Raw genomic sequence first — 25,808 nt, forward strand, 5'->3', positions numbered from 1 at the left:
GGTACTGCTCCAGCGGGAAGGTAAACGGCGTTTCCGTGCCCTGCTCTGGTTCGCCAGAAGCGGCTTAGTCATGCTGGCCACATGACCCGGAAAAACTGTCTGTGGATAAACGCCGGCTCCCTCGGCCAGTAAAGCAAGATGAGCGCCACAACCCCAGAGACATTCGTGACTGGACTTAACTGTCAGGGGTCCTTTACATTTAACTTTTAACTGCTAGTCTAATTTTTAAAAATAGAACAGAAGGCAGCTAGGAAAATACTTCTATGGCTGCTGGCTACAAAATAGTTGTGAAGATGTCCTTGTTTAGTTCAGCACAGGATGGTAATTATTCATTTATTTGGTAGAAAGGCAGGCTTCTACAAACAGGTAGTTCTCCTCTTATACAGGGGTTATGCTCCTGGCTATCACGTTTAAGCAAAATCCTGCAAAGCCAGAAGAACCCCTGCAACAGCTCTACCTGCCTGAAGCCAGTGCCCAACAGTCCTTGTCATGCAATGTGGAAAGCTTCCAAATCCCCAAGGCTCTGAGGTTGCAAGGGGGCTCCCACAAGATCTCAGACAGCCAGTGTTAGAAACTGAGATATGAAAGCTAGGAGCTAAATGGCACCTTGAACCTAGGTTATGGGTGCAACAATGTAATGTCTAGGCACGCTTGTTTTAATAACAAGAATACAAAGCTGAAAATGAATAAACTGCAGCTAAAATATTGTATTCATTTTTCACATGGTCTAGTCCTTTCCCTGCCCACCCCCCTAATATTCTTAAGGTCTCTTCTCCAGTCCTCAGAGAACAGCTGGAAGTGGGGAGGCAGAAAAAAAGGTCCTCCTTTCCTTCCATTCTGCAGTTCTAATCTGAAATCTCAGGTGCACTATTGCACCCAGAGCTCAGAAACTGCTCACGCTAATGAAATTCCCTGTCGTAATATGCGCCTAGAGCAATGGGAGTTTCGAACACTTCATACAGCCCTAGGAGGGCAGAATTTCTCACTCTCCTACTTATGTATGCATGTTACCCATGCAAAGCTGGGATCACAGGATAGCTGGGATAACTCTGTTGGTAGAACATGAGACACAATCTGAGAGCTGTGGGTTTGAGCCCCATGTTGCAGGGGGTTGGACTAGATGACTCTCGTGGTCCCTTCCAACTCTACAATTCTATTATTCTAAGTAAATAAGCGTAAGATGTGAGTTACCTGTACATGTGTGCACATAGAACACGGATTAAACACAATCATCTGAAGTTTTTATTGGAAGCATCTTACTGAGTCCAGTGGGACTTATTTCCAATTAAATGTACCTTTGATTGCAATCTTAGGCCACATTCCTGTAAAAGCACTTGATTATTGAGCTGGTGACAACATGAATGGGGTAAGGTGGAAACACTAATCATGAAATGAAATTTAGTGTGAGCTCCTTATACAGTGGTACCTCGGGTTACATACGCTTCAGGTTACATACGTTTCAGGTTACAGACTCCACTAACCGAGAAATAGTACCTCGGGTTAAGAACTTTGCTTCAGGATGAGATCAGAAATTGTGCTCTGGCAGTGCAGCAGCAGTGGGAGGCCCCATTAGCTAAAGTGGTGTGTCAGGTTAAGAACAGTTTCAGGTTAAGAACGGATCTCTGGAACGAATTAAGTACGTATTCAGAGGTACCACTGTACTAAACTTGGATTTTAACAGGTATAGATCTCATAATTTCAACCCTTTTCTTTAGCCACTTTATTATACTGGATCAATATGCAGCGGGCCAACTGGCTATTAGGTGACCATAAACCGTGTTCACCTTATTGCCAACCCACGCAGCACCTTCACATGCAGAAAATTAAGTTTGTTGCAAGCCATTAGGTACAACAGGTGCAATATGCTTTAAACCGGGGTAGTGATGGTAGTTTGTGTATGGAGGGGTCAATCTTCTTTCTGTCAAGGGCAACGTTTCCTTTGCAACCATCAATCCCTGTGGGAAGGAAGAAGAGAGTGGAGTTGGCAGGAAAAGCAACCTCTAAGTCTGCTCCACCTGGACCTCTTGCACAACCAACTTTTATTTCATTTTACTTGATTACTTCAGTATTTTGCAATCGCAAAGCGCCTTGGCAGAAAGGCAGCCTATAAAAGCAAGGAGTTAAGTAATGCAATGGTCCTTCGAGGGGACCATGCTGGAGGCAAAAAGAGAGCCCGAAGAACCAAATATGTGCTAACAACCTGAGGGAGAGCAACAGAAATTAGGAATTTGTGCAGCGCTTCAGCATATTCAGAGGCACTTCTCAAAACTACCTCAGACGTCTACCACCGTTATGAAAAGGTAGGGCGGTAGCGCCAGCTCCGTATTTTAGGTGGGGATTTTTATTTTAAACCTACCTAGAATTTACCCTAGCAATCCCAACCAAATATAAAATATTTTTAAATATATATATGCATATGTATAAATATATAGAGTGCTATTTTCCTAGAAAAAGAGGTGCCAGAACTCAACATGAACGCTTCCCTCGTTCTTTTATAATGGCAATGGCGCCCACTTGATGGGAGCCGGAACTGAGTTCCGCCGAGTTCCTTGAAAATTACCCTGAATATATCGTTTAAACTGCGCGCGCGCGAACGTTGACCCTCCTTCCCACCACGAACCACTCGGGTGCAAAACAACCTCTCCCGCAACACGCCCCGCCCTCTTGGAGAAATATGGAGATCAGCGGGAGGAAACCAACCAATAGCCGCTCGGAGCGACACAGGCTAAGCGCTTCCCGTTTAAAAACAAAACCTCGCTCTGCGCATGCGCATCCTGGCTTAGTCCTACGGGCATATAGAGCTGTACATCTTAAGTCTCTGACGCGGAAGCGACCTTACGCGACGTCTCCGACGCAGAGCCCTTTTGCGCATGCTCACGTGGAGGTTGCCCACCCTTGTCATGTGATAGAAGCGCTGGCGCGCGCTCCTCCGCCCTCGGAGGCATTGCCTTGCCCTACAAGCCGGCGGCTTGCGCACGCGCGTCGCCTTCGCTGGCTCGCCGGCTTCCGTAGGTTCTCAGGATTGGTCTGTTGTTGTTGTTTTTTTTTGTTGCCCCAGAATCCCTTGCACGCGGCAGCTGACATATAGTAGCTATGGCCGGAGTCCTGAAGAAGGTGAGAAGGGTTGAGGTCGGTCGCGGGGGTGGGCGTCGTGCGGCAGCTGGCGGGTCCCCTCATGTTGTTGTTGTTTAGTCGTGTCCGACTCTTCGTGACCCCAGGGACCAGAGCACGCCAGGCACTTCTGTCTTCCACTGCCTCCTGCAGTTTAGTCAAATTAATGCTGGCAGCTTCAAGAACACTGTCCAGCCATCTCGTCCTCTGTCGTCCCCTTCTCCTAGTGCCCTCCATCTTTCCCAGTATCAGGGTCTTTTCCAGGGAGTCTTCTCTTCTCATGAGGTGGCCAAAGTATTGGAGCCTCAGCTTCAGGATCTGTCCTTCCAGTGAGCACTCAGGGCTGATTTCCTTCAGAATGGAGAGGTTTGATCTTCTTGCAGTCCATGGGACTCTCAAGAGTCTCCTCCAGCACCATAATTCAAAAGCATCAATTCTTCGGCGATCAGCCTTCTTTATGGTCCAGCTCTCACTTCCATACATCAGTACTGGGGAAACCATAGCTTTTACTATACGGACCTTTGTGGGCAAGGTGATGTCTCTGCTTTTTAAGATGCTGTCTAGTTTTGTCTTTGCTTTTCTCCCAAGAAGCAGGCATCTTTTAATTTTGTGGCTGCTGTCACCATCTGCAGTGATCATGGAGCCCAAGAAAGTAAAATTTCTTGCTGCCTCCATTTCTTCCCCTTCTATTTGCCAGGAGGTGATGGGACCAGTGGCCAAGATCTTCGTTTTTTTGATGTTGAGCTTCAAACCATATTTTTCGCTCTCCTCTTTCACCCTCATTAAAAGGTTCTTTAATTCCTCCTCACTTTCTGCCATCAAGGTTGTGTCATCTGCATATCGGGTCCCCTCGTACGGGTTGCTTAACCAAGGGCGAAAGCTCGCTTCATAGGACGAAAGGAAACTGGTTGTGGCTCCCTCAGTGGGGACGCAGCCTGACCCCTTGGCTGCGAAGATACCAATGATAAGGCACAGGGCCAGATTTAGGTTTGATGAGGCCCTAAGCTACTGCAGGTAATGAGGCCCTTTATATAATAATAATAATAATAATAATAATAATAATAATAATAATAATAATAATTTATACCCCACCCATCTGGCTGCGTTTCCCCAGCCACTCTGGGTGGCTTCCAACAAAATATTAAAAACAATACAGCATCAAACATTAAAAACTTCCCTAAACAGGGCCACCTTAAGTTGTCTTTTAAAATTAAAATAGCTGTTTACTGCCTTCACATCTGCTGGGAGGGTGTTTCTCAGGGCGGGAGCCACTACCTAGAAGGCGCTCTGCCTGGTTCCCTGTAACCTCACTTCTCGCAGCGAGGGAACCGCCAGACGGTCCTTGGCGCTGGACCTCAGTGGGCTGGATGAAGGGGGTGGAGACACTCCTTCAGGTATACAGGACCTGTCAGGTATATGTCCAGCTATCCTTTGTCAACAACAAATTGTCGCTGGTTTTTGTGTTGAATATATGCTATATGGTAATTTATGGACCTAATAGGTATCTAAAGCCATTTGCAAGTGTTGCCGTGCAATCAGTCCATGCAGAATGTAGGCATCCCATATATAGAAATGAACAAGCCAGTGATATTCTAGGGAGCATGCTAGGCCCATTACTTACCGGTACATCATAGGAGCCTACAAAACACTGCTGCTGTATGTAGGTTTTATTGTATTTGTTTTTTATTGTATATTTTGGAAATGTACATCCAGTTTTTTCCCTTTAAATTTTTTTGGGGCTCCCAAGAGAGTGGGGCCCTAAGCTATAGTTTGTTTATATATAAATCCACCACTGATGAGGTGAACCCTATGCATACTGCCTTGAGTGCATTAGAGGAAATGCGAGGGACATAAATGTTACAAGAGCCCCATCACTTGGTGTCCTGTGGCAGCTTCCCTGGCAAAAGGGCTGAGTTGTTGTAGTTATCCAGTGCTATTTTTACTAAGAAAAATTTTAGACATACTCTCACTTTGACTCAAAATCACCATTTTATAGTTCAAATCAGGAAAAATAAATACTGTAAATGGACAAAAGGCCGCCGTCGGGGGTAGCAACAAAACTAACAATTCACTGTGCTAGAGAAGAAACTATACATTATTTAATTTTTAGTTTCTTTTCCCGTTAGATTCACAAAATGTTTAGGGGTATGCATACCCCCAGGAAAAAGAGCAGTGTAACCATCCTTTTTAAAACTCTGGTCCATGCAAGTGAAGCTGCTTGCCTCAAGTTTCCAGTAGCTTTGGAGGTAGTATCCTGGGTGTAGAGGATCAAGATGATCAAGGGTCTGGAAACCCGTGCATTGCAATAGGTTTTGGATTAGATTACCCTCGTGGTCCCTTCCAGCTCTACAGTTCTGTGATCTTCCAGCTTGGGATCCCAGCCTCATGAGGAATGGTTGAAGGAGGTGGGTGTGTTTAGCATGGGAAAGAGGAGAACTTTCTGACAGTAAGAGCTTCTTTGACGATGGAACAGATTCTGGGAGGTTGTGGACTTTTCTTTGTTAGAGAGTTTTAAGCAGGTGTCATGGATTGAGATTCCTGCATTGTAGTGGATTGGACTAGATGACCCATAGAATCTACAGTTCTGTGATTCTATGATGTGGTAGATGTGTTGCTTGGTGCAGCATCCAAACAACAAAAGCGTCTTTTGAGCTTCAGAAACAATATTTTTATACACACGCAAATGTAAAACTCATCTTAAAACGATCCTTAATTAAGGATACTTATTAAACTTATCTATTTTTAAATCTCTGCAGACCACTGGACTAGTTGGGCTAGCTGTATGTGAGGCACCACATGAGGTAAGTATAAAGCATTTGCTCATTTGAAATTGAAGAAAACATGAGGAAAGTATGGCTTACCAGGAGCATATTTCATCTTAATAAGTTGAGATATGAAGAACTGTTTTGACTGTCCACACAGCCCCTTTTGTGTGAGCCAAGACGTAAGTCTTCCAATAACTAGAGTTTTCCATGCTTCTGAATGTTAAGTAGGCTCATTTTATATGTTGCATTAGATTTATTAAAGTAATTAATCTTAACGTTCTAACTACCTTAACATGCAATTTCTCCAGTATCTTGAATTTGAGGTGGTTAAGATTCTAATAGAGTTGTTCCCTTTGCTACTGAAGAAAGCTGTGAACTTTATAGTTATTTTTATTACACTTCTTAGTTCACTGTATAGACTTTTATGGTTCACATTAAATTAATGTTTGCTATCTGATCTTTTCAGCGCCTCCGGGTACTCTACTCGAAAATCCTTGCTGCTCTGGATAGTATGCCCAAAGATGCATCATATAGGAAGTATACGGAGAACATTGTAAATGAGCGGCTTGATATAGTAAAAACAGTAAGTATGTCATACATTTTAAGCATCTCAAATTGCATTGTTCAAGTGGCCTGTTGTCCCTTGCTTCACTTACCAGATTTGCTTTTTGATTGCTGTCAAATAGAGATGCATCATAAACTGGCACTAGTTGCCATGGGACTGGAGAGCTGAACAGAAAGGCCACTCTGGCCTCTCCTATCAGCTGTAAAATCTAGGGCTGCTGGGAGGCTGCGCACATACCTCTTCCAAGTAGGGTATTAAGGCAAGGTGATCATCCATTGATCTGAGAAGGAGCTGTAGCAAGTTTGCTTCTCTTAAGACTGCAGAGCTGAAGGGAAACACACTTTGGCATCATCATCATCATTATTAGATTTATATACCACCCTTCATCAAAATATCTTAGGGTGATTCACGAAATAAAAATGCAAGAGAAAAGCACAAATAAATAGGTATAACAGAAGCAACAAAACATTAACCCCTCCCCCCTTCCACAAACACTGGGCCAGGAACTAAGGGCTACTGGGTGAGTGGGTTTAGTGTATATGTTTTTACAATCTGTTTTAAGATGCCTTGAGGATCGTTCATTCAAATGTTTCCAGTGAATTCAGCAGGGCTTACAGGATTGCAGCCTTGGTTTTAGTTTCATCTTGCACTCATCCCAGAACTATTATAGGTTATACAGTGCATCTGTTTTTTACTGTATGGGTTTGTATTGTCTGTGTGTTCTCTGGAGACCAGAATAGGAATAGTCTACTAACCGAATGTCTTTTAGTAAGTTTGTCAATATCAGATCAAGATATACATTTTAGTCCTCCACGATAACTTAATTTCTGCCCCCTCTTGAATGGTTAAAATACCACCAGCAACTTTCTTTCTTTCTTTCTTTCTTTCTTTCTTTCTTTATTATACCCTGCCCATCTGGCTGGCTTTCCCCATCATATCTGATGTTTGAAAAGCCTTAACTTTTCCACAAGGGTAATCTGAACTACTTATTGCTTGTTGAATTGAAAGGGTGTGGACATATGCAGCTGGCAACCTATGGCTTCTTGTTCCTTTTGACATTCTGAGAAAGAACTACTATTCTAGACTATATGCCACTTTTGGAAAAGACTCATTGGGTTATTTTTTACTCTGAGTGAGATATAGAAAGATACTGTTTGAACATACATCAGAGCACATCTGAGCCTTTCACTTGTTCTTGAACTTGCAGGAACCTGATGTGCAAAAACTGGAAAGTAAAATCAATGGTGGACAGATAGAAGAAGTGATTTTGCAGGTAATATCTTCTTCACAAATATATAATTATTTAGCAAATATAGGACTTGCCAAATATGCAACTGTTTCTTATAGGCTCTACTGAAAAATTGAAAGGAATCCAATTATCTGTTTAAAATGCTGAATTTTGAAAGTGAGACATTATTATTTTTTTTTTTTTTGGGGGGGGGGGTTCTCTGTAGAGAAAATTTAGTCAGTTTGTTGTCAAGGTGGAGACCAGCCTTTACGACAGCAAAATATGAAATGTTAACTGTCACTATATAAAAAAACCATAATGCAATCCTTTATTTACTTAGAAGTAAGTCTCACTGAATCTCACCAAATATGGTGTTATTATACATGGCAAACTAAATTTTTCTGCTAAATAGAAAAAAAGAATTTCCTACAATGTAGCCGGTCACTTAACCTCTTACGTCCTAATAAGGCAGACATAAAGACGAGTGTTACAGCATTTGCTATACTGATGGAACCTTTTCTAACATAACCTTGTCTATACTGCCCCTTGAAACTATGGTACTCTTTGAAATATTGGTAGCAAAAACCCTTATTACAAAAATGTTGAGGGCTGCATACAACTAACTAGGCATGCAATCAGGATTCAGTGCAAGGACTCCTGCTAGCACAACTGGGAATAATCGCCCCACCCTGCATACTCCCCAAATGGGCTTGGGGAGGGGGTGCCTGGAGAATCCTCAGAACAGCATGTGGGGGGGGGGGAGAGAGATCATTCCATTGGGCAAACTAAAATATTTGGGAGGGTGGGACTATCGAAAGAGCACAATGCTGACTTCCCCCCTTGGTTTTCTATGTTACCCCATTATGGAGCTCTAAGCTGTCTTTACCAGACTGGGTGCACTGCTCTCTGATGCATTAACAGTCTTCAGGACCACTGACTTGATCAAAAGATATACAGTGCTTATGTATTCCAGTGCTGTACCAATTAAATTGTTTGATAACAAGCAGTGTCAACAAAAATCTTTATTTTAGCATGTAATTAGTTTATCCAATAGATGTTCATTGTCTAGCTTAGATGCAGCAACTTTGGGAAGGTTTTTTTTAAAATAAAAAATAATAATATCCTTTTTTGTTTTAACAGGCTGAAAGTGAGCTCAGCCTAGCGAGGAAAATGGTGCAGTGGCGACCCTGGGAGCCTTTGGTTGAAGAACCTCCGTCTGATCAGTGGAAATGGCCGATATAGTTAATGTTATTTGTAGCTTTTGGAAGTGAAAAAGATGTAATCAAATGTATGCTGGACATGAATGAAAAATATCTTAATTCTACTCATAAGATTTGTTTGCTATAATTATTGGTTATATATCCAAGTAAGCTGTACTCAAAGCAGACCTGTTGAAATTAATGGCATGCTAGTTCAGTGCATCTTCCCTGAATAATGACTAGCATTGATTACAACCCATTAGTTGGAAGATCACTGTGAACTTACCACCAGGTGCGAATGGTTCTCAACAATTTAACTGTTATAATCTTAAATTCTATAGACACTTGCATGTATGGGAATCTGTATAGGGCATATAGGAACCTTCTTCCCCCACTCTGCCACCAACAACCCAGTGCATGGGTTCCAACCCAGTGCATTCTTGAACAAGCAGATGGGCTAGATGAGCATTTGGAAGAAATGAACATGCTTCCTGTTCTTTGGACTGCTTTGGTGTAGTACCTGTTTGAGTCTCCATGCTTGTGGAATGAGAGGGAGGGCAAAAAACCCCCAGAACTCTGTTATTCCCTACTGTACTTCTTATGTGCACAGGAGAAAGACTGAGTCTGTTAGGTTCTAGAACAAGCTGCTAATAACATAGGCTGTATTGGAGGAGGAGATCATCCATGGTTTACCTCCACTCTCAGAGGAAGAGGGAAAGGGCTTAGTGGTAAAGCATCTGCTGCCTGTTGGTGTAGACAACATTGATCTAGATTACCAATGCCTTGACTCTATGAGGCAGCTTCCTATGTGCCAGACCTATCTAAGTTTTGTATCCCTGTGGAGGAAGGAACAGTTCTCTGTTTCCATGCTGTTTCCATTGGCAGAGCAGAGCTGCCTGCTTTCTCTGGTTAATTAGCCTTTCCCCCCAAGTAATACAGTGGTACCTCGGGTTACAGGCGCTTTAGGTTACAGACGCTTCAGGTTACAGACTCCGCTAACCCAGAAATAGTACCTCGGGTTAAGAACTTTGCTTCAGGATGAGAACAGAAATCTTGCGGCGGCAGCAGGAGGCCCCAATAGCTAAAATGGTACCTCAGGTTAAGAACAGTTTCAGGTTAAGAACGGACCTCCGGAACGAATTAAGTTCTTAACCCAAGGTACCACTGTAGTTGACCTTGTTCTCTTTTCTAGCTTGGGTAGGATGAGAAAGGGAAGCTTTCAGAAGTGACTTGGTGAGTTCATTTTGTGGCATGGGAACAGCAAAGATTTGCTCCTTCCTATCTTACCAGCCAAAGTGATGCCACCAGGGCAACAAGCTGCTACAGATGAGCCTGGGGATAGCAAAAACCTGTGCATGCAACAATAAAACTTTTACTCTGTATGACACTGGTAGGGAGCCTGTGCCCGTTAAATGTTCTTTAAGTCCCATCAGTTCTGACCATTGGCCAGGCTGTCTGAGATTGAAAGAAACTGGAGTCCCAACAACATATGGAGGAGCCACTCCTGGTTTTATGCTTTACTGACATTTAAAGCTGATTGCTGCTCGCTTGGAAATATATTTTAAAGTATTGTAATTCTTCAAATCACTGTGACTGAAGAATGCTTGGTGTTGGATGGCACCTGTAAACACAGTTATTTGCTATCTTGTAAAAAATACTGTGTTTTAGAAGGAAAGCCACTAGAGGGCATCAAGTGTAACAGTGTGGTAAACGTTAAATACAGAAGGGTCACAACTGGATGGAGATGACTATGGTAAAAAGAAACATAAAATCAGTGCAACACAAATGCTCTTTCAAGTTTCACCAAGATGAAAAGCCTGTATCCTTGTGACTAAAACTTGAATTTTCTTATTGGCTTCAAGCTCCTTTCCTCGCTTTTTGTGAAGGTTGGCCAACTTCTTGTGTTAATTTCTGGTATGTTTGAACATTGTTTCGCTTATCAAATATTATACTGTTACCATGTTCTCCATAGCAATCTAAACTGAATTCCGTAGAATTCCAACTAATAAAAGAAAAGAAAGGCAATATAAGAAAGAAACAATGAAAATACAGTTACGGTAAATCTGGATCATTAATGTTCCATCACATGTCAATCACAAATTCACAGGCTCACCATGGCATGGGACCACCTGAGTGATGCTACTGGATAGTCGGTGGTCCGCGGGCCACAATTTGGCAAGCTCTGACATAGAGGGAATAAATGTGGTGTAGCTTTCCTGGACGCGGATGCTTTAGGGACACGGGTGGCGTTGTGGGTAAAAGCCTCAGCGCCTAGGGCTTGCCGATCGAAAGGTCGGCGGTTCGAATCCCTGCGGCGGGGTGCGCTCCCGCTGCTCGGTCCCAGCGCCTGCCAACCTAGCAGTTCGAAAGCACCCCCGGGTGCAAGTAGATAAATAGGTACCGCTTACCAGCGGGAAGGTAAACGGCGTTCCGTGTGCTGCGCTGGCTCGCCAGATGCAGCTTTGTCACGCTGGCCACGTGACCCGGAAGTGTCTCCGGACAGCGCTGGCCCCCGGCCTCTTGAGTGAGATGGGCGCACAAACCCCAGAGTCTGTCAAGACTGGCCCGTTCGGGCAGGGGTACCTTTACCTTTACCTTTCTTTCCTGTAAGTTGTATTGTGGTGAACTCATACTCTCCCATAGCATGACACTGCACTGCTATGCCCCTTTTAACACAAAATGAGCGTTTATAAAGGCAGCCAATCATTCAAACCTGTAAAGCTTTTACTTCCAATTTAGTGTGCTTTAAAGTTTAGAATGCAGCCTTATGCACCTAGTTCAAGGTACAAAATACACAGGTGTCCAAGAGGACCGTGATGCCTTTAGTGTGGAGAGGGATTTTCAAGAGGTGCAGCTGCGAAAACAACTCTCATAGGGCTAGTGCTATCATTAGATCAGCTAGGCAACTGTCTAGGATGCAGATCTCAGAGGGCAGCTTTATACCCATTATTTTTTGTTATATCTTTAAAAATTCTGATATTTTACTTATATATGTTGGAGCATTTTATCATTTTAAAAGCAATTCATACATTAGAATTAGTTTTTCACAAAATTGTAGATTTGGAAGGGTCCTGAGGGTCATCTAGTCCAACCCTCTGAAAGGCAGGGAAAGCTCAGCAGCAAGCAAAGCAAGATTTTTGTGCACCTGAAACTTGACACTCTGAAGAGACTTAAATTTTTACATCACAAATCAGAAGATGTTTTTGTGCTAAAACATTTTCTTTTGTATTTGAGGAAGATAATCAAAGGTTTTGGTATAACTTACTCCTCCCCCCCCAGATATCTTTGTTGAAAGTTAAAAAGTACATAACTATAAACATTGTGAGAGCATAAATAAAAGAGAAACAGCACCTGTAGAAGGGAAAGTAAAGGGGGAGGGGAGGAGAAAAAAACCCCAAAACTCGATACTTTACAAAATCGTGATTGTACTTCACCAGATCTTAACCTATTAACAGTATTTGTAAGAATGGATTTTGATAAGAATTGAATTTGTCCATGGCAAGTCTGCGTTCATATGCAATTTGTTCAATTCATCAGTATTATTATTGCACGTTAGAATAAATGGAACAGTTTCTGTGCTTTTTTCCTGCAAGTCATCTGTTTTTGAAGATCAAAGTTAGCGATTCTTTTTGGGGTTGTGTGCAAGTAGTGAGCCTTGCCTAGCGCGCAAAATAACAGCCTGGCGCGGGTACTGACAGCCCCGCTTGCACCGCACAACAGTCACGCGCCTGCATTCTCCATCTCGCCAGCCCCGCTGTATGGAAAACTGGCACGCAAGAGTGTGTCGCGCATGCGTCCCTTTCAGCTACACATTGATTGGCTCGCTTTGTCCTGCCTCTCGCGAGAGTTGGCGCCGCCGCGGTTGCTATGGATACAGCGACTCTCCGTTCCCGCTTGGAGGCGGAGCGGGTTGGGTTGATACAGCGGCCGCTTCGGGGAACGTACGCGAGGACCTAGCGCTACGGTAAGCTCCTCCGCCTTTATTAATGCCGTCATTAATATTATTATTATTATCATTATTAACCATCCGGTGTGAGAATAACGCAGAGAAACTGGAAAGGAGCTGAGGCGGAGCCGCCATGACGTGAACGGCTGGCTGAGTGCTTTACTACAGTTCCCGACATGCTGCGCGCGAGGGCTACGTTTAAAAGGCGTCATGGCGGCGGCGCAAAGCACCTCGGGACAAGTAGTCGGTTGGTTTTGAGCGGGTTAACTGAGCAGCGGGTTTTCTCTGTCCCCTTCACTCGCCTCACATAAATAATGATGGATGGCTCGTGTTGCATTCTGGGAGCTGTAGTTCCTGTGCGCGTCGAGCACTACAGATAATGTGGTACATGTGATGCCATTTGATTTAATAAATGATGATAAAATAAAAAATAATTAAAAAATAAAGGTGCTGCGTGCTGATTTCTCCTTAAACAACATTTTTTCTCCCTTATTCAGGCTTAACTTCCCAAATGCAATCATTTCTGTGTAGTCCAAATAGTTTGCATGTGCCCCCTTAAAATGTTGATAGATGGGAGATTAATTTTAATGAGTAGATTCACTAGTTAAGAAACCTAATTTCAATGACAAGTTTTAAAATGTAGATTTTGTTATGTGTTGAAGTTCTCACCCTGGCCACCAGGAGTATCGTGTATATAAGGTAGTTTTCACTCAGGTCCACGTCAGTTACTTTAGGCGGGAAACCCTGGGTTGTTGTTGCTACAATGTTGACAGCCGGTTGCCTATAAAAGCAGGCCGGCTGAGCTGTCTGCTGTTCAGTTCAGTTCTGTTCCAGCTTACAGATAAAGAGCTGCTTTGGAGAAATCGCTGCGTCGTCTGCTATGTCTACCCACTATTTAACAGATTTCTTACTTTTAAGTCCTTCAGCATAGAAAAGTAGGAATTGAAACTGGGCAAAGAAGAAAAGCATGCTGTTCATTTAGTGTCCATGGGATATGCTCTTAACTAGTCTCTAAAGTTGCATTCTGGAATGCAAAAGTAGTTGGCCGCACAGCACATTGAAATTTTATACTCAAAATAAAAAAATTCCTTCCAGTAGCACCTTAAAGACCAACTAAGTTAGTTCTTGGTATAAGCTTTCATTTGCATGCACACTTCTTCAGATACACAGACCAACACGGCTACCTATCTGTAACTGAAATTTTATAGTTTGTGTGTGCTTAGTAGGATGAGGTCCGTCCACCCAGCAGTTGTGTTGTACAAAGGGCAACCAGTTATTCAAGACAAAGGACTAAATGTACTTTTTAGTTGACATTTCCCTGTAAATTATGCTTTCAGCTGATGTGAAGGTTAAAAAGGTGTACTTCTCCTTTCAGGAAAATGGCTGATCCAGAAGAAAAGGCAGGTGGCCTGCCTGAAGCAGAGGCTGAAACTCAAATTTTGGAGGACACTTCTGAAACAAAACAAGCAGAAGAAAGTGCCGAGACTGTAGGAACTACGCAAGAGCAGACAGGTGCAACACAACAGAATGAAACAAACCTGCCTACGGAGCAGGAACAAGGCCCAGAATTAGCAACACGTGAATTGGGTGATGCTGGGGAACCACGACAGGAGCTGACAGCTACTGAGGAACCAGCCGCTGCAGAGGAACCGGCTGCCATGGTGGAAGTAGCCACTGCTGAGGAACCGGCTGCTACTGAGGAACTAGCTGCTGTTACGGTACCGGCTGCCACTGAGGAACTAGCCGCTGTTACAGTACCGGCTGCCACTGAGGAACCTGTCGCTGCTGCAGAAAGGGTTCAGGAGCCAGCTACTGCAGACGGACTGACAAAGGGTTTGGACGTGATAGAAAAAGAAGAAGAAGCTCATCCAAAATCCCAGGATGTGGTTCCAGGGTTTCAGGAAGCTATTCTAGAGCTCCAAGATCTTGGTGTCAAAATCGAACCACCTATAGTTGACACAGATGCATCTAATATCACAGTTGTTGCTGCTGATGCTGCTTCTGTTGGTGCTGCTGAAAGTTTTTCTGAAAGGGCGGCTGATTTTGCAGCACATATGCGTGCTGCAAGTGCTTTGTTAACAGAAGCGTTAGCATCTGAAAGAGAAGAGTCTGAAGCAAGTACCGAAGAAGCTACTGTAACAGGTGAGCAGTTGTCAGATACCATATATTGCTGCTGCCTTTACGACTAAGAACTGTTACTGATTAGATGATGTTAATAATGTTGATGACTGAAATGTGTCACTTTCTTAGGTCCACTAAAATCACTTCCAGCTAGTGGCTCCTTAGTAATAATAAAAATTATTTTTATTAATAATAATTTATTACTTATACCCCGCCCATCTGGCCAGGCCTCCCCAGCCACTCTGGGCGGCTTCCAACAGGATACTAAAAACACCGTAAAACATCAAACATTAAAAACTTACCTAAACAGGGATGCCTTCAGATGTCTTCTAAAAGTCAGATAGTTGTTTATTTCCTTGACATCTGGTGGGAGAGCATACCACAGGGCAGGCGCCACAGCCTGGTTCCCTGTAACCTCACTTCTCGCAGTGAGGGAACTGCCAGAAGGCCCTTGGCACTGGACCTCAGTTTATATGCTTCTTTCCCACAAATTGAGCCCAATGCAATGTACAGGGAGGACAGTAAAATAAATCAGCAAATAAATCTAAAAACAAAAACTAAACATTGTATAGCAACCACCAATTTACAGAAAAGTGACAAGAAAAAAGATCAAAAGCCGAAAGCTGCATGGAACAGTAATGTCTTGCGAAATCACTGCAATGCAGTTTGCTGAAGCTATAGAGTAGGAGAATGAATGCTACCATTTGGGTCCCTCAACTGAAAAGGGTCAGTTTCAGGAGCTTGCCAAGCCTCCATGGGTTTGGCAACAAATACTTACATGGTGACCTCAACCCAGTTAGGCTCATTCCTAAATGTGGCTTTTGATATTCAGTAAGCATGCTTAGAATTGCACTGTCAGATTTGTATGTGGGGGAAATAATTATTTTTTGTATACGTGTACTCCAGAATTTGTACAAAAGCTGTCCATATGAGCAAAAGCTTCCCAATTGATTTCAGTGGGCTGGGTCCCCCACGCCCCATGCAAGTGGAATTAAGTTTTGTTCATATCTAGAGACACCACTTTGGGTACAAGGTATATGTTGCTGGTGTGTGCATAGAGTAAATTGTTGCTGCTTTTGATCATTATAACAGCTAAAGGATTATATATCATTGTCTCTTTTTTGTATGTTTTTATTTTAAATGGTGTCATAGTTATTATTCTATAATAGCAGATCTTGAAATAATCACATTTCAAAGAAGTAGATTATAACATGTCACATAATCTGTTACATTAAAAAAAAAAATTCTACCAAGGCCAGAAGAGAAGGAAAGGTAAATTCAGCAGTAAAGGTAAAGGTAAAGGTACCCCTGCCCGAACGGGCCAGTCTTGACAGACTCTGGGGTTTGTGCGCCCATCTCACATCTATAGGCCGGGGGCCAGCGCTGTCCGGAGACACTTCCGGGTCACGTGGCCAGCGTGACAAGCTGCATCTGGCGAGCCAGCGCAGCACACGGAACGGCGTTTACCTTCCCGCTGGTAAGCGGTACCTATTTATCTACTTGCACCCGGGGGTGCTTTCGAACTGCTAGGTTGGCAGGCGCTGGGACCGAGCAGCGGGAGCGCACCCCGCCGCGGGGATTCGAACCGCCGACCTTTCGATCGGCAAGCCCTAGGCGCTGAGGCTTTTACCCACAGCGCCACCCGCGTCCCAGCAAAATTCAGCAGTAACTTGAATTAATTCATCTAACTAAACAGTACAGTTTTTAGAATCTGCTGTTGATGAAATACAATAACAGATGTTTTGTTTTTGTTTTTTCAGTTCGATTCATGCTACATCCTGCTATCCAGGTTTTCACTAAGTCTTTTAACATTAACCAAACCGTGGAGCAAATGAAGAAGTACTGCGCAGGACGCTTAAAAATACCACCGGATATTTTACAAATTATGTTGCTAGGTATGTATAAACCACTAGTGAGAATTAAAATGAGTATTGATCAAGGTTTGCTTATGAACAACAGCAACAGAAAAGTTGTGATTTGCTAGAGAGATTTCGTATTTTGCTGTTGTTTTATTTAGTTTTCAATTTTTGTTTGGTCTCTGTTAATTTGTCTTGATGTTAATTTGAGTCATTCTCATAAAGATAAGTAGTTCCTTTGCTAAACTCTTGCTTTATAATAGACGAACTAGATAGAAGATGGATGTGGAGAAAAAAGCTTTGATTGGGACTTGGGACGGCATTGCTACAGGCTTTCCCTGAGCTGGTTGCATTTCCAAAACCATCCTTAATTATTTTTTTTCTAAAAAAAGAAAATGTTGATTTTTTAATCTGATGTGAAATATTAATAATCAATATTTACTTTTAGGGCGAATAACTGACAATAGTGAAACGCTATGGAATCTTGATGCTAAACCTTATGGGACCATACAAGTTGATATGTTCTCCCTTGATGAAGAAAACTTTTCCCTTAAAGCATCTAAACTCCTAGAGGAATACTACATGCCTGATGTTATAACTTTTAAAGTGCAAACAGGTAGACGGCAATGTTGAAACATGCACTCTAACTCATTCTGGTCAGATATTATTCTGTAACATTCTCTGTATAATTTAATAATACTGTTTAATCTGAACAGATGCAGAAACATTTAAGGAAATAAACGTGTCAATTAAAAGGCCAAATTTTCAGAAACCTTTTTTGGGTGGATATAGACATAAAGAAACAGGCACAGAATACCATAATGCAGGATCACAGACAGACCCCAAAAAACGTCCAGACAAAGGCTATGAAGAGTTCTGTAGGTCAACACAGGTATGTTTGCCAGAGTATAAAATAAAGCATTAATATGAAAATAATTGTATAAAGTAATTGCAAAGCTAAGTAGCTTCTAACAAATTAGAATCCTATAATTAGATGAGTTATTTCTTCATCCATTTTGTAAATGTGCTTTGTAGTCATTTTAATTTGTCCAATGTTTCTAGCACAGCCTCTCTTTATTATGTGATCATTAAAATGAATAATTTTATTTCTAGACAGTTGTTGAGAGGAAAAAGCTGCAGAATACGAGAAATTCAACTTCCACTCAGATGACCAAAATTGGTGTCTATATTTCAAATGTCACTGACAGATTGATAGAACCAAAAGGGTATGTGACAGCTGATGAATACCATGCACGAAGACTTCAGGCAGTAAGTACTTAGTCCGTTGAATTATCACCTTTAACCCAGCAGATTAAAAGACCCTGCAATCCTATACCCACTTACCTGGAGAGAAGTCCTATTGATTAGACACCTATAACATTAAACTGCAAATGACAAATGTGATAAGTGAAATTTACATTTAAAGGGGACTCACATTCATCTTAATACATTACGAGTCGCACACAGTGCTTCATGTGGAGTTCCACTCACACAACAGGACTTTCTCTTCATCTTCTTCCTTGCACAAATCTTCTTTGGAGGGTCTCCCTGGCCTGTGGAGCAGGTTTTCAGGGTGCGTAAGGAGCTTGCACCAGTCAGGAGTGGAAGGGGAAATTGGTTATGCAAGTGGAAGTCTGCTCCGTGAACGGAAAAGCAGCACTGGATGCAAATTTATAATCTTTCTTCACAATATCCTGGTATGGAGAAGGCACATAACTGATGTGGTTTTTTGAAACGCATATTCAGTATAAATAGTATCTGAATCCATTCTTTACTAGCTTTGGATTTGGTAGTCAAACAGCAGAATAGTGTGTGTCTTAGAAGTGAATTCTTATAAAGGCAAGTATATGATAAAGGCTTGTTTAAGGCAAGTGTTAATTCTGTAAATTGTCAAAAGTTTAAAAACGAAGAAAGCTTGCTCATTTCTCCCCACTTCAGTGATTCTTAAATTGTGGTCTGTAAATCACCAGTAGACCTTCCAGAAGACCACAGCAATCAGAATAAAACAATCTACGACTTTTCCTGGGCAAATATTGATGCATATGAAATGAAAACCCACCTTTTTCTTTTCATAGTTATCATTTATTGCATTCTGATATAGTTGTGTTGAATGTGTGGGATTTGTCCACGATCTGTGTCGCTGAGAGATTTGTCAGTCAAGTCGCTATCACTCGGGGCCTCTTCTTACACTGCAGTCATTAGCCTCAGTAACAAGGAACAAACCCAAATCAACAATGCATATATGGACTTCCCAGCAAGTCCCCCATCCGTCCCTCTCACTCCGCACATTCATTATTTTAGTTAGCGTTCCCTGTATAGTTCAGGGATGAGGAATCTGCAACACTCCAGATGTTGCTGAACTACAGTTTCCATCATCCCAGACCACTAGGCCACTTTTGCTGGGTCTGATGGGAATTGGAGTCCAACAACTTCTAGAATGCCACAGGTTCCTCAGCTCTGCTAGAGCTGCATTAGACTGCAGAAACCATCTGTTTTAAATCTAGAAGCATTCTAAGTAGCCTCCTATACTTGAATTGCTTCCACCTTAAATTGTGGAACAAACAAATCAGAATAATGCAACAAACTAAGAGCTGCTCAGCTGTTCTGAAAGGGATCTCTGCTGAACACAGTGGAGCTTGTGTCTAAACATTTTTAGCATTAATTTATAAGGGTATGTCTGCCGTTACATTTCAAAGCTTAATTTCTGCTCATAGTCACAATTTAAACAACCATGTATTCATTACACAATTTAAAGAACTCTTTATAATAAGGGTCAATTCATCTATTGCTTCATTTAAAGATGTGACATTCTGGTTTGTAAATTACTTACTAAGAAAGCTAGCGAATTTGAAACGTATTTTTCTCGTAATTGCCAAAACATATAACAGATGCAGCAGAATATTGCTTTTTTCTTTCCTGCTATCTCCTATTCCCGTCTACAGGTAATTGTGATACAAACATATTTCCGGCGATGGCTAGCTAAGACTTTAGTAAATAAACTAAAAGAAGAATTGCGTTTGAGACTGGAATGGGAAGAACAAGAAGAACTAAGGAGGCAGAGAGAGAGGGAAGAAAAACTGCTAAGGGAGTATAATCGAAGGCTGGATCCTAGAACAAAGGATGATTTTGAATTACTCTATCATGCTTTAGAATGTAAGAGATGGTGTGTTTTTTTGTTTTTGCATTTAAGAGATGCATATTTTTGGAAATTATGAAATTTGCTTGTTCGAAAACAGGATATAACCATTGGAATTTTTTCTGGGAGGTTTTACACCAAACCACACTGGCTGTCGTGAAATCACTGTTGAAATGGGATAGCTCATGCAGTTTTTCAATAAAACCATTCCGAAAGTCCGTTCAGCTTCCAAAATGTTTGGAAACTAAAATGCAGCCCTGTCGGATGTTCGGCTTCCAAAAGAATGTTCAAAAACCAGAACAATCACTTCTGGGTTTCAATCGTTCGGGAGCCTAGGTGTTCCGGATCCAAGGTATGACTCTACAATCAAACTTCAGCTCCCGAACGCCTCCGTTTTGGAATGTTTTGGCTCCCAAATACCAAAAACCCAGAAGGAAATGCTCCGGTTTTCAAACATTTCAGAAGCTGAATGGGCTTCCGGAACTGATTATGTTCGACAACCGAAGTTTGACTGTAAAGCGTTTTTTCTTTGCCAATGTAGCTGAGTCCAATGTTAACTAATGAAATGAACTCAAGACACTCACTGGCTGCATGGACATCAGGTTTCATGTAAATTGTGGGCTGGTTTCCAGGAGTCAGAGTTTGTTTGCTGCTGAAGATGGGGTGTGTCTTTAATTCCCATGTGAACTGAGCTAGGCTGTCATGTCGCAGAAGCTCTTGGAATGCATGCTCACTTTGTGCTAGGAGAACACCTTGCCTGAAGAAGTTGAGCGTAAGCCTTGATTGACTCATATGCTGCTTCTGGCTTGAGATGGAACAGCTTCAGATTGTGTTGCCTCATATCGCTGCCTTGTCTGCCAATAGTGTAGTCCTGCCCTGTTGTTTGCTTCTATTTCTGTTTGCTGTTGACTGGTTGCTTCCCTGCAGTGGCTGCTTTTCATCTTCATATGGGAGCTTAGTGATTCTCAGAAGCGTTGTTTAACTTGCTAGTAGAACTGTTTTCACATTCTTCCACTGTTACACTGAACTGCTGAGACAGCGATCCACTGAGTTTACTGTTCTTCAGAGGTTTGCGAAGGGCATACCTATTGATTACAGTGATGGGAGCTTTTTACTTAGGTGACACGGTGCAGCTTGCGAAATGTATGGTTTGATTTCATACCAGAAATGAGTCATTCTATTAAAAACAAGAAAGACGTTAAATAATACTAAATGGTTAACAAGGGGTTGTCCTACTCAGAGTAGACCCGCTAAAGTTCATGCACCTAAGTTAGTAATATTTATTAATTTGAATAGGTCTTCTCTCGAGTAGGAGTAGTGTTGGATACAATCCAAGATGTCCTGCGGCTTCCTGATCCTTTCTGAAGCTGGTGCTGTGTTTGAAAGATTTCCTTCCCATCTCTATGCTTGAGAGAAGGTTGGAGGAAATCTTACTCAGCTCACACTTTACCTTTCCAAGCTAAGAGCTGGAGCACAGGGAGAGATGAAGTCCTGTAGCCATACTGGACCAATGCTGAGGCAATGGTGGACACAAATGTTGAGTGGCTACCAGAGCTACCTAGAATGTGTGTCACTCTGATTATTATTCCCGTGTTGTGGACCAGAGGTTGAGGACAGAAAGTTGCAGGAGGGCATTAGCTCAGTGGAAGATCGCATTTGTATAAGGGAGGTCGCAGGTTCCATCCCCAACATTTCCAGGACCAGGAAACTCACCAAATCCTCATGAATAATACTGAGCTGAATGGGCCAATTGCTTGACTCTGAAAATGGCAGCTTCCTATGTTGGTTTAAAAGTACCTAATTTCATGGCAGAAGTAAAATACAGACAAATGATTTATGGCTTACACAGCCACTATGCTACGCCAGTTCTCAAAACAAGTGAAAACTGGTTTGCATATAGAGCTGCAAATTAAACCAGCTCCAAGAAATCTGTTTCTTTTCTTTGCATTGGCTGCCCCCTCGTGGGTCCTCGAAAGCTGTGTAGACTTTGCTGCATTGATTTGAACAGCGGTGGCAGCTAACCAAATAAAAAAGAATAAAGCTGAAATATTCAGTGATAAAAACATGATCTTGATAGTCCTCTCCGCTGTGCTGCTTTTTTTATATCCTGGATGTTTTCTTCCTCTCATTCGATTGAGATACACTAATGGTTGTTACTCATTAGAATGAAAATGTTTGAGAGAATATTCTATAACAGTTTTTGAATTAGTATTTTCCCTGAGCTTTTCAGAAATATGTAGCGAGCACGATCTTGATGATCTGGTGCTGTGATCCAGAGGACGTTGTGTTCAACTGGTACATTTGTTCACATTTTGGCTTTGTCATGGATTCACTTGGGCGGTCTTGGAAAAATTGCTTATTCCTCTTGGTCCTCCATCTGTTAAATGGGAGTAATAACCCACTTCACAGGGCTCAGTGAAGACAAATAAGAAAAGGATTTATTGGGAACTTTGCACAGGTTACGTGCCATGTACCTTGTAAAGCAATATCTAAAGAAAAAAATGCCTAACTAAAGGCTTCTTCATAGGTTTTCTTGTAATAGGGCTTTGCCACCACACACTGACTTCTGCCTTCGTGTATCCCTGAACCACCTTGCAGTGTGTCAAAAGCTGGATTCAGTGCATTGAAGCTGAAGAACATGGCAGTTCTGCTGCCCACTGAGAGTGAGTGGCCATTAAAACAGAGCCACTATACACTATATAACAGCGAGAATCTACCTATATCAGGGGTCAGCAAACTTTTTCAGCAGAGGGCCGGTCCACTGACCCTAAGACCTTGTGGGGGGCTGGACTATATTTTTTGGGGGGGGAAGAAAAAAGAACAAATTCCTATGCCCCACAAATAACCCAGAGATGCACTTTAAATAAAAGCACACATTCTAGTCATGTAAAAACACCAGGCAGGCCCCACAAATAACTCAGGGATACATGTTATATAAAAGGACACATTCTACTCATGTAAAAACACTGTCTGTGGGCTGGATTTAGAAGGCGATTGGGCCAGATCCAGCCCCTGGGCCTTAGTTTGCCTACCCATGACCTATATCGTTGGAAAGATAACTAATGGTGATAGCAGTGACTTAAGGTCAAAGTAGACCTTGCATGGGAGTTCCATAATTGGAGCTCTTCAAATCTTTTTCAAAAAGCAAGCTCAGGTGGGATGTGTGATTTGTGTCTAGGCAATGGAGATGGGGGAAGGGAATGATCCTCCAATGCAAATCACACACCCCTCCAGAAGCAGTTACTATCCCCTATGGAGAAAACACTTGTAGATGCCTGTTTGATTTTTTCCCTCCATGCTAATAGCAGCTTCAGTTGGGCAGGGGATTTGCCTGGGAGAATAAATGCTCCATGACCCCATCTAAATCACTTCCATTCCTGCCAGTGAATAAGGCATCAATCATTCTAATCACAGCAGTGGTCGTGAAATGCTGGGCAGATGTAGTAATCCACATAGGTAAGCTGTAAGGATCCCTAGATAAAAATATAAATGACTTTATGGAGATGTTTATCTAATTTGCAGATGACTTTGTCTGCAAATTGACAGCACTAGGCGAAAACTGACAAAATAAATTTCAACAGAGATAAGTATAAAATCCCATTTAGGTGGGAAGGATCAGAAGTACCTGGCTTGACATCCATTTGTAGATGTGAAAAGGACCTTGGGGCCTTAGCAGATCACAAGCTAAACAAGAGTCAGTCGTTCAGTGCGGCAGCTAGAGGCCACTGGATTTCTAGGCTGTGTGAACAGAAGTATAATGCTCAGATTGAGAAAAATAATGGTACCACTCTGTTCTGCTTTAGTCAGATATCACACAAAGTACTGTGTGCAGTTCTGGGAACAAGAGTTTGCAGAGGATATCAACAAACTAGAACATGTCCAGAGATGGGCAACAGAAAACCAGAAATGGTGATGGGAGACCGAGTCCTATGATGAAAGGTTAAATGTGTTGGGCATGTCTAGCCTGGAGAACAGACAGCTATTAGGCAATCTAACCAGCTTCAAATATGAAAAGGGCTGTTGTACAGAAAATGGAGCAAATTTGTTTTCTTCTGCTACGTGGGGATGGGCTCTGTTGGTTCAAATTACAAGAAAAAGCACAGGGGCTTAATGTAAGGAAGAGGTTACTGACAATATGAGTGGAACAGATGGATGGCCTTAGAAGGTGTGGACTCTCCTTCATTAGGGCTTTTTATGCAGAGCGTAGTAGATTTCCTGAATCAGCAGGAAGCTGGATTACATGACCTTTGAGATCCCTTCAAATTCTGTGATGCTATGATGTAAAGAAGCCACTGAACTAGATCCATAAGGCTTCTCAAGCATTTACAGAGCAAAGTAAAAGATCCTGTAATTTTAAAAAGAAAGGCTTGTGAGTTTTATACACCAATAACCACATTATATGGATTATGTGTGTTGTGACATAATTAGCATCAAGGCTACTTGGTTGTAAATGGTTCTGAAATAGGTCCATGGTAAATCAAGAGCCTTCTGCTCAAAGTGAAAATCAGAGGAACACTGTAAACCCAGTACACTTCAGCACCCCATTTAAAGACTCTCCCCCAAAGAGACAGAAATTAAAGATGCATGCTTAGTATTCCTATCAGATGGCAGTAGCTTTACATTTCTGGTCACATCCTGAAAGAGTAAGTTGAGGGTAATGAATACTGAACTATTGGATAACCCACATGCCTATAAGACTGATGGAGAGCTTTCTTCACTGCTTCAAGATGGAAGAAGTATGATCTTCCCACTTGCCCTGCCTTATTGTTAGAATGCCTTCTTCGGGGATCAACTATAACTATTAGCCTGTGAAAATACAAAATGAAGGGAGAGAGGAAAGTTCATCTCCTTCATTTTGTATTATAATAAATAGCTATAGCTGATCTGAAGAAGAGCAATACTCGAGAAACATTGGGATCACCATACTTTATTCCATATTCTTTTAGGTGCGTGCATATATATATATATATATATATATATATATATATATATATATATATTTGCTTTCGTAGATTTTCACGGGTACAGGAATGCAGGTTTTGGTGTCTTCGGGTGTCTTCCCGTGTAACGCTCTGTTCCAGTAACAAGAAGCCGAAAACACCAGCCTGAAGATGACGAGTGAGACCTCGTCGAAACGTCGCACAGACACCCCGACTCTTACACGGGAAGACACCCGAAGACACCAAAACCTGCATTCCTGTACCCGTGAAAATCTACGAAAGCAAATATATATATATATATATATATATATATATATATATATATATATATATTTGTTATGCACCTATGTGAATTTCCATATTTTCTTCTTTTTATCTTGTTATGCTGATTGGGGAGGGAAAAAAGGGCTCCAATAAATCTCTCAAGCACTTGTAGCACCAGGAGGCTCACTGATTTCAATTTGGATATCTATGCATATAGCTGTCTATATAGGTACCAAAATTAGTTCTTGTTGCTCGAGCAGAACTGTACTGCCAGAAGTAAAATACAATCTAGTCTTCTGATCCAAAAAAAAATTCTGTTTCACCTGAGTAGCTTGAATTTAGCTAGAGTTTATCATACAGATCACAGCATTGCAGAACTGAGACTATTACATTCTTGTTCCTACTTTAGGAGCTATTAAAAATATGCACATCCCGTGTTTCTGTCTCCCACTGCTGCAGTTTCTTATGTAGAATAATAACATATTCGGTTCCTAAGGAGATTATTAACCTTGGCACAGAAGCCTAATTGGATAATTTATGGTTTTGCCTCCTGGTATTTGTCTCCTTTGCTAATGCTCCCATAATAGAATGTTGTGTTCTCATTTTAATGCACATTGAAAATACTATTATATAGTAATAGCAGGCATTGGAATGCTGTATAGGATGGCGTTCAACAG

The 25,808-nt window shown here is 42.0% G+C and overlaps 2 protein-coding genes and 1 long non-coding RNA gene across 3 annotated transcripts in view; 2 read left to right on the plus strand and 1 right to left on the minus strand.

The window, feature by feature from the left end:
- The window catches only part of LOC309541781, a 575,734-nt gene that overhangs the window by 24,826 nt on the left and 525,100 nt on the right, over window positions 1-25,808 (minus strand). The window lies entirely within an intron of this gene.
- NDUFA5 (NADH:ubiquinone oxidoreductase subunit A5) lies at window positions 2,986-9,000 on the plus strand. Its single transcript, XM_082239928.1, has 5 exons — window positions 2,986-3,114; window positions 5,868-5,912; window positions 6,343-6,459; window positions 7,649-7,714; window positions 8,810-9,000. Exons 1-5 carry the CDS (start codon window positions 3,094-3,096, stop codon window positions 8,909-8,911), a joined length of 351 nt encoding a protein of 116 aa, XP_082096054.1. The 5' UTR covers window positions 2,986-3,093; the 3' UTR covers window positions 8,912-9,000.
- Window positions 12,612-25,808, plus strand: part of IQUB (IQ motif and ubiquitin domain containing) — a 40,855-nt gene continuing 27,658 nt past the window's right edge. The window contains exons 1-7 of the mRNA XM_082239557.1: window positions 12,612-12,832; window positions 14,190-14,956; window positions 16,696-16,830; window positions 17,240-17,407; window positions 17,508-17,683; window positions 17,905-18,060; window positions 19,734-19,944. Coding sequence (XP_082095683.1) covers window positions 12,627-12,832; window positions 14,190-14,956; window positions 16,696-16,830; window positions 17,240-17,407; window positions 17,508-17,683; window positions 17,905-18,060; window positions 19,734-19,944 — 1,819 coding nt within the window. The 5' untranslated portion in view covers window positions 12,612-12,626. The remainder of the gene's footprint in view (window positions 12,833-14,189; window positions 14,957-16,695; window positions 16,831-17,239; window positions 17,408-17,507; window positions 17,684-17,904; window positions 18,061-19,733; window positions 19,945-25,808) is intronic.

Source organism: Podarcis vaucheri, assembly GCF_965113315.1.
Source record: "Podarcis vaucheri genome assembly, chromosome: 10".
Taxonomy (NCBI): Eukaryota; Metazoa; Chordata; class Lepidosauria; order Squamata; family Lacertidae; genus Podarcis; species Podarcis vaucheri.

Coding starts and splice junctions, on each gene's coding strand:
- NDUFA5 (XM_082239928.1), top strand. CDS start 3,094: ATGGCCGGAGTCCTGAAGAAG. Junction 6,460..7,648: donor GGCTTGATATAGTAAAAACA/GTAAGTATGTCA, acceptor TTGAACTTGCAG/GAACCTGATGTGCAAAAACT. Junction 7,715..8,809: donor TAGAAGAAGTGATTTTGCAG/GTAATATCTTCT, acceptor TTGTTTTAACAG/GCTGAAAGTGAGCTCAGCCT.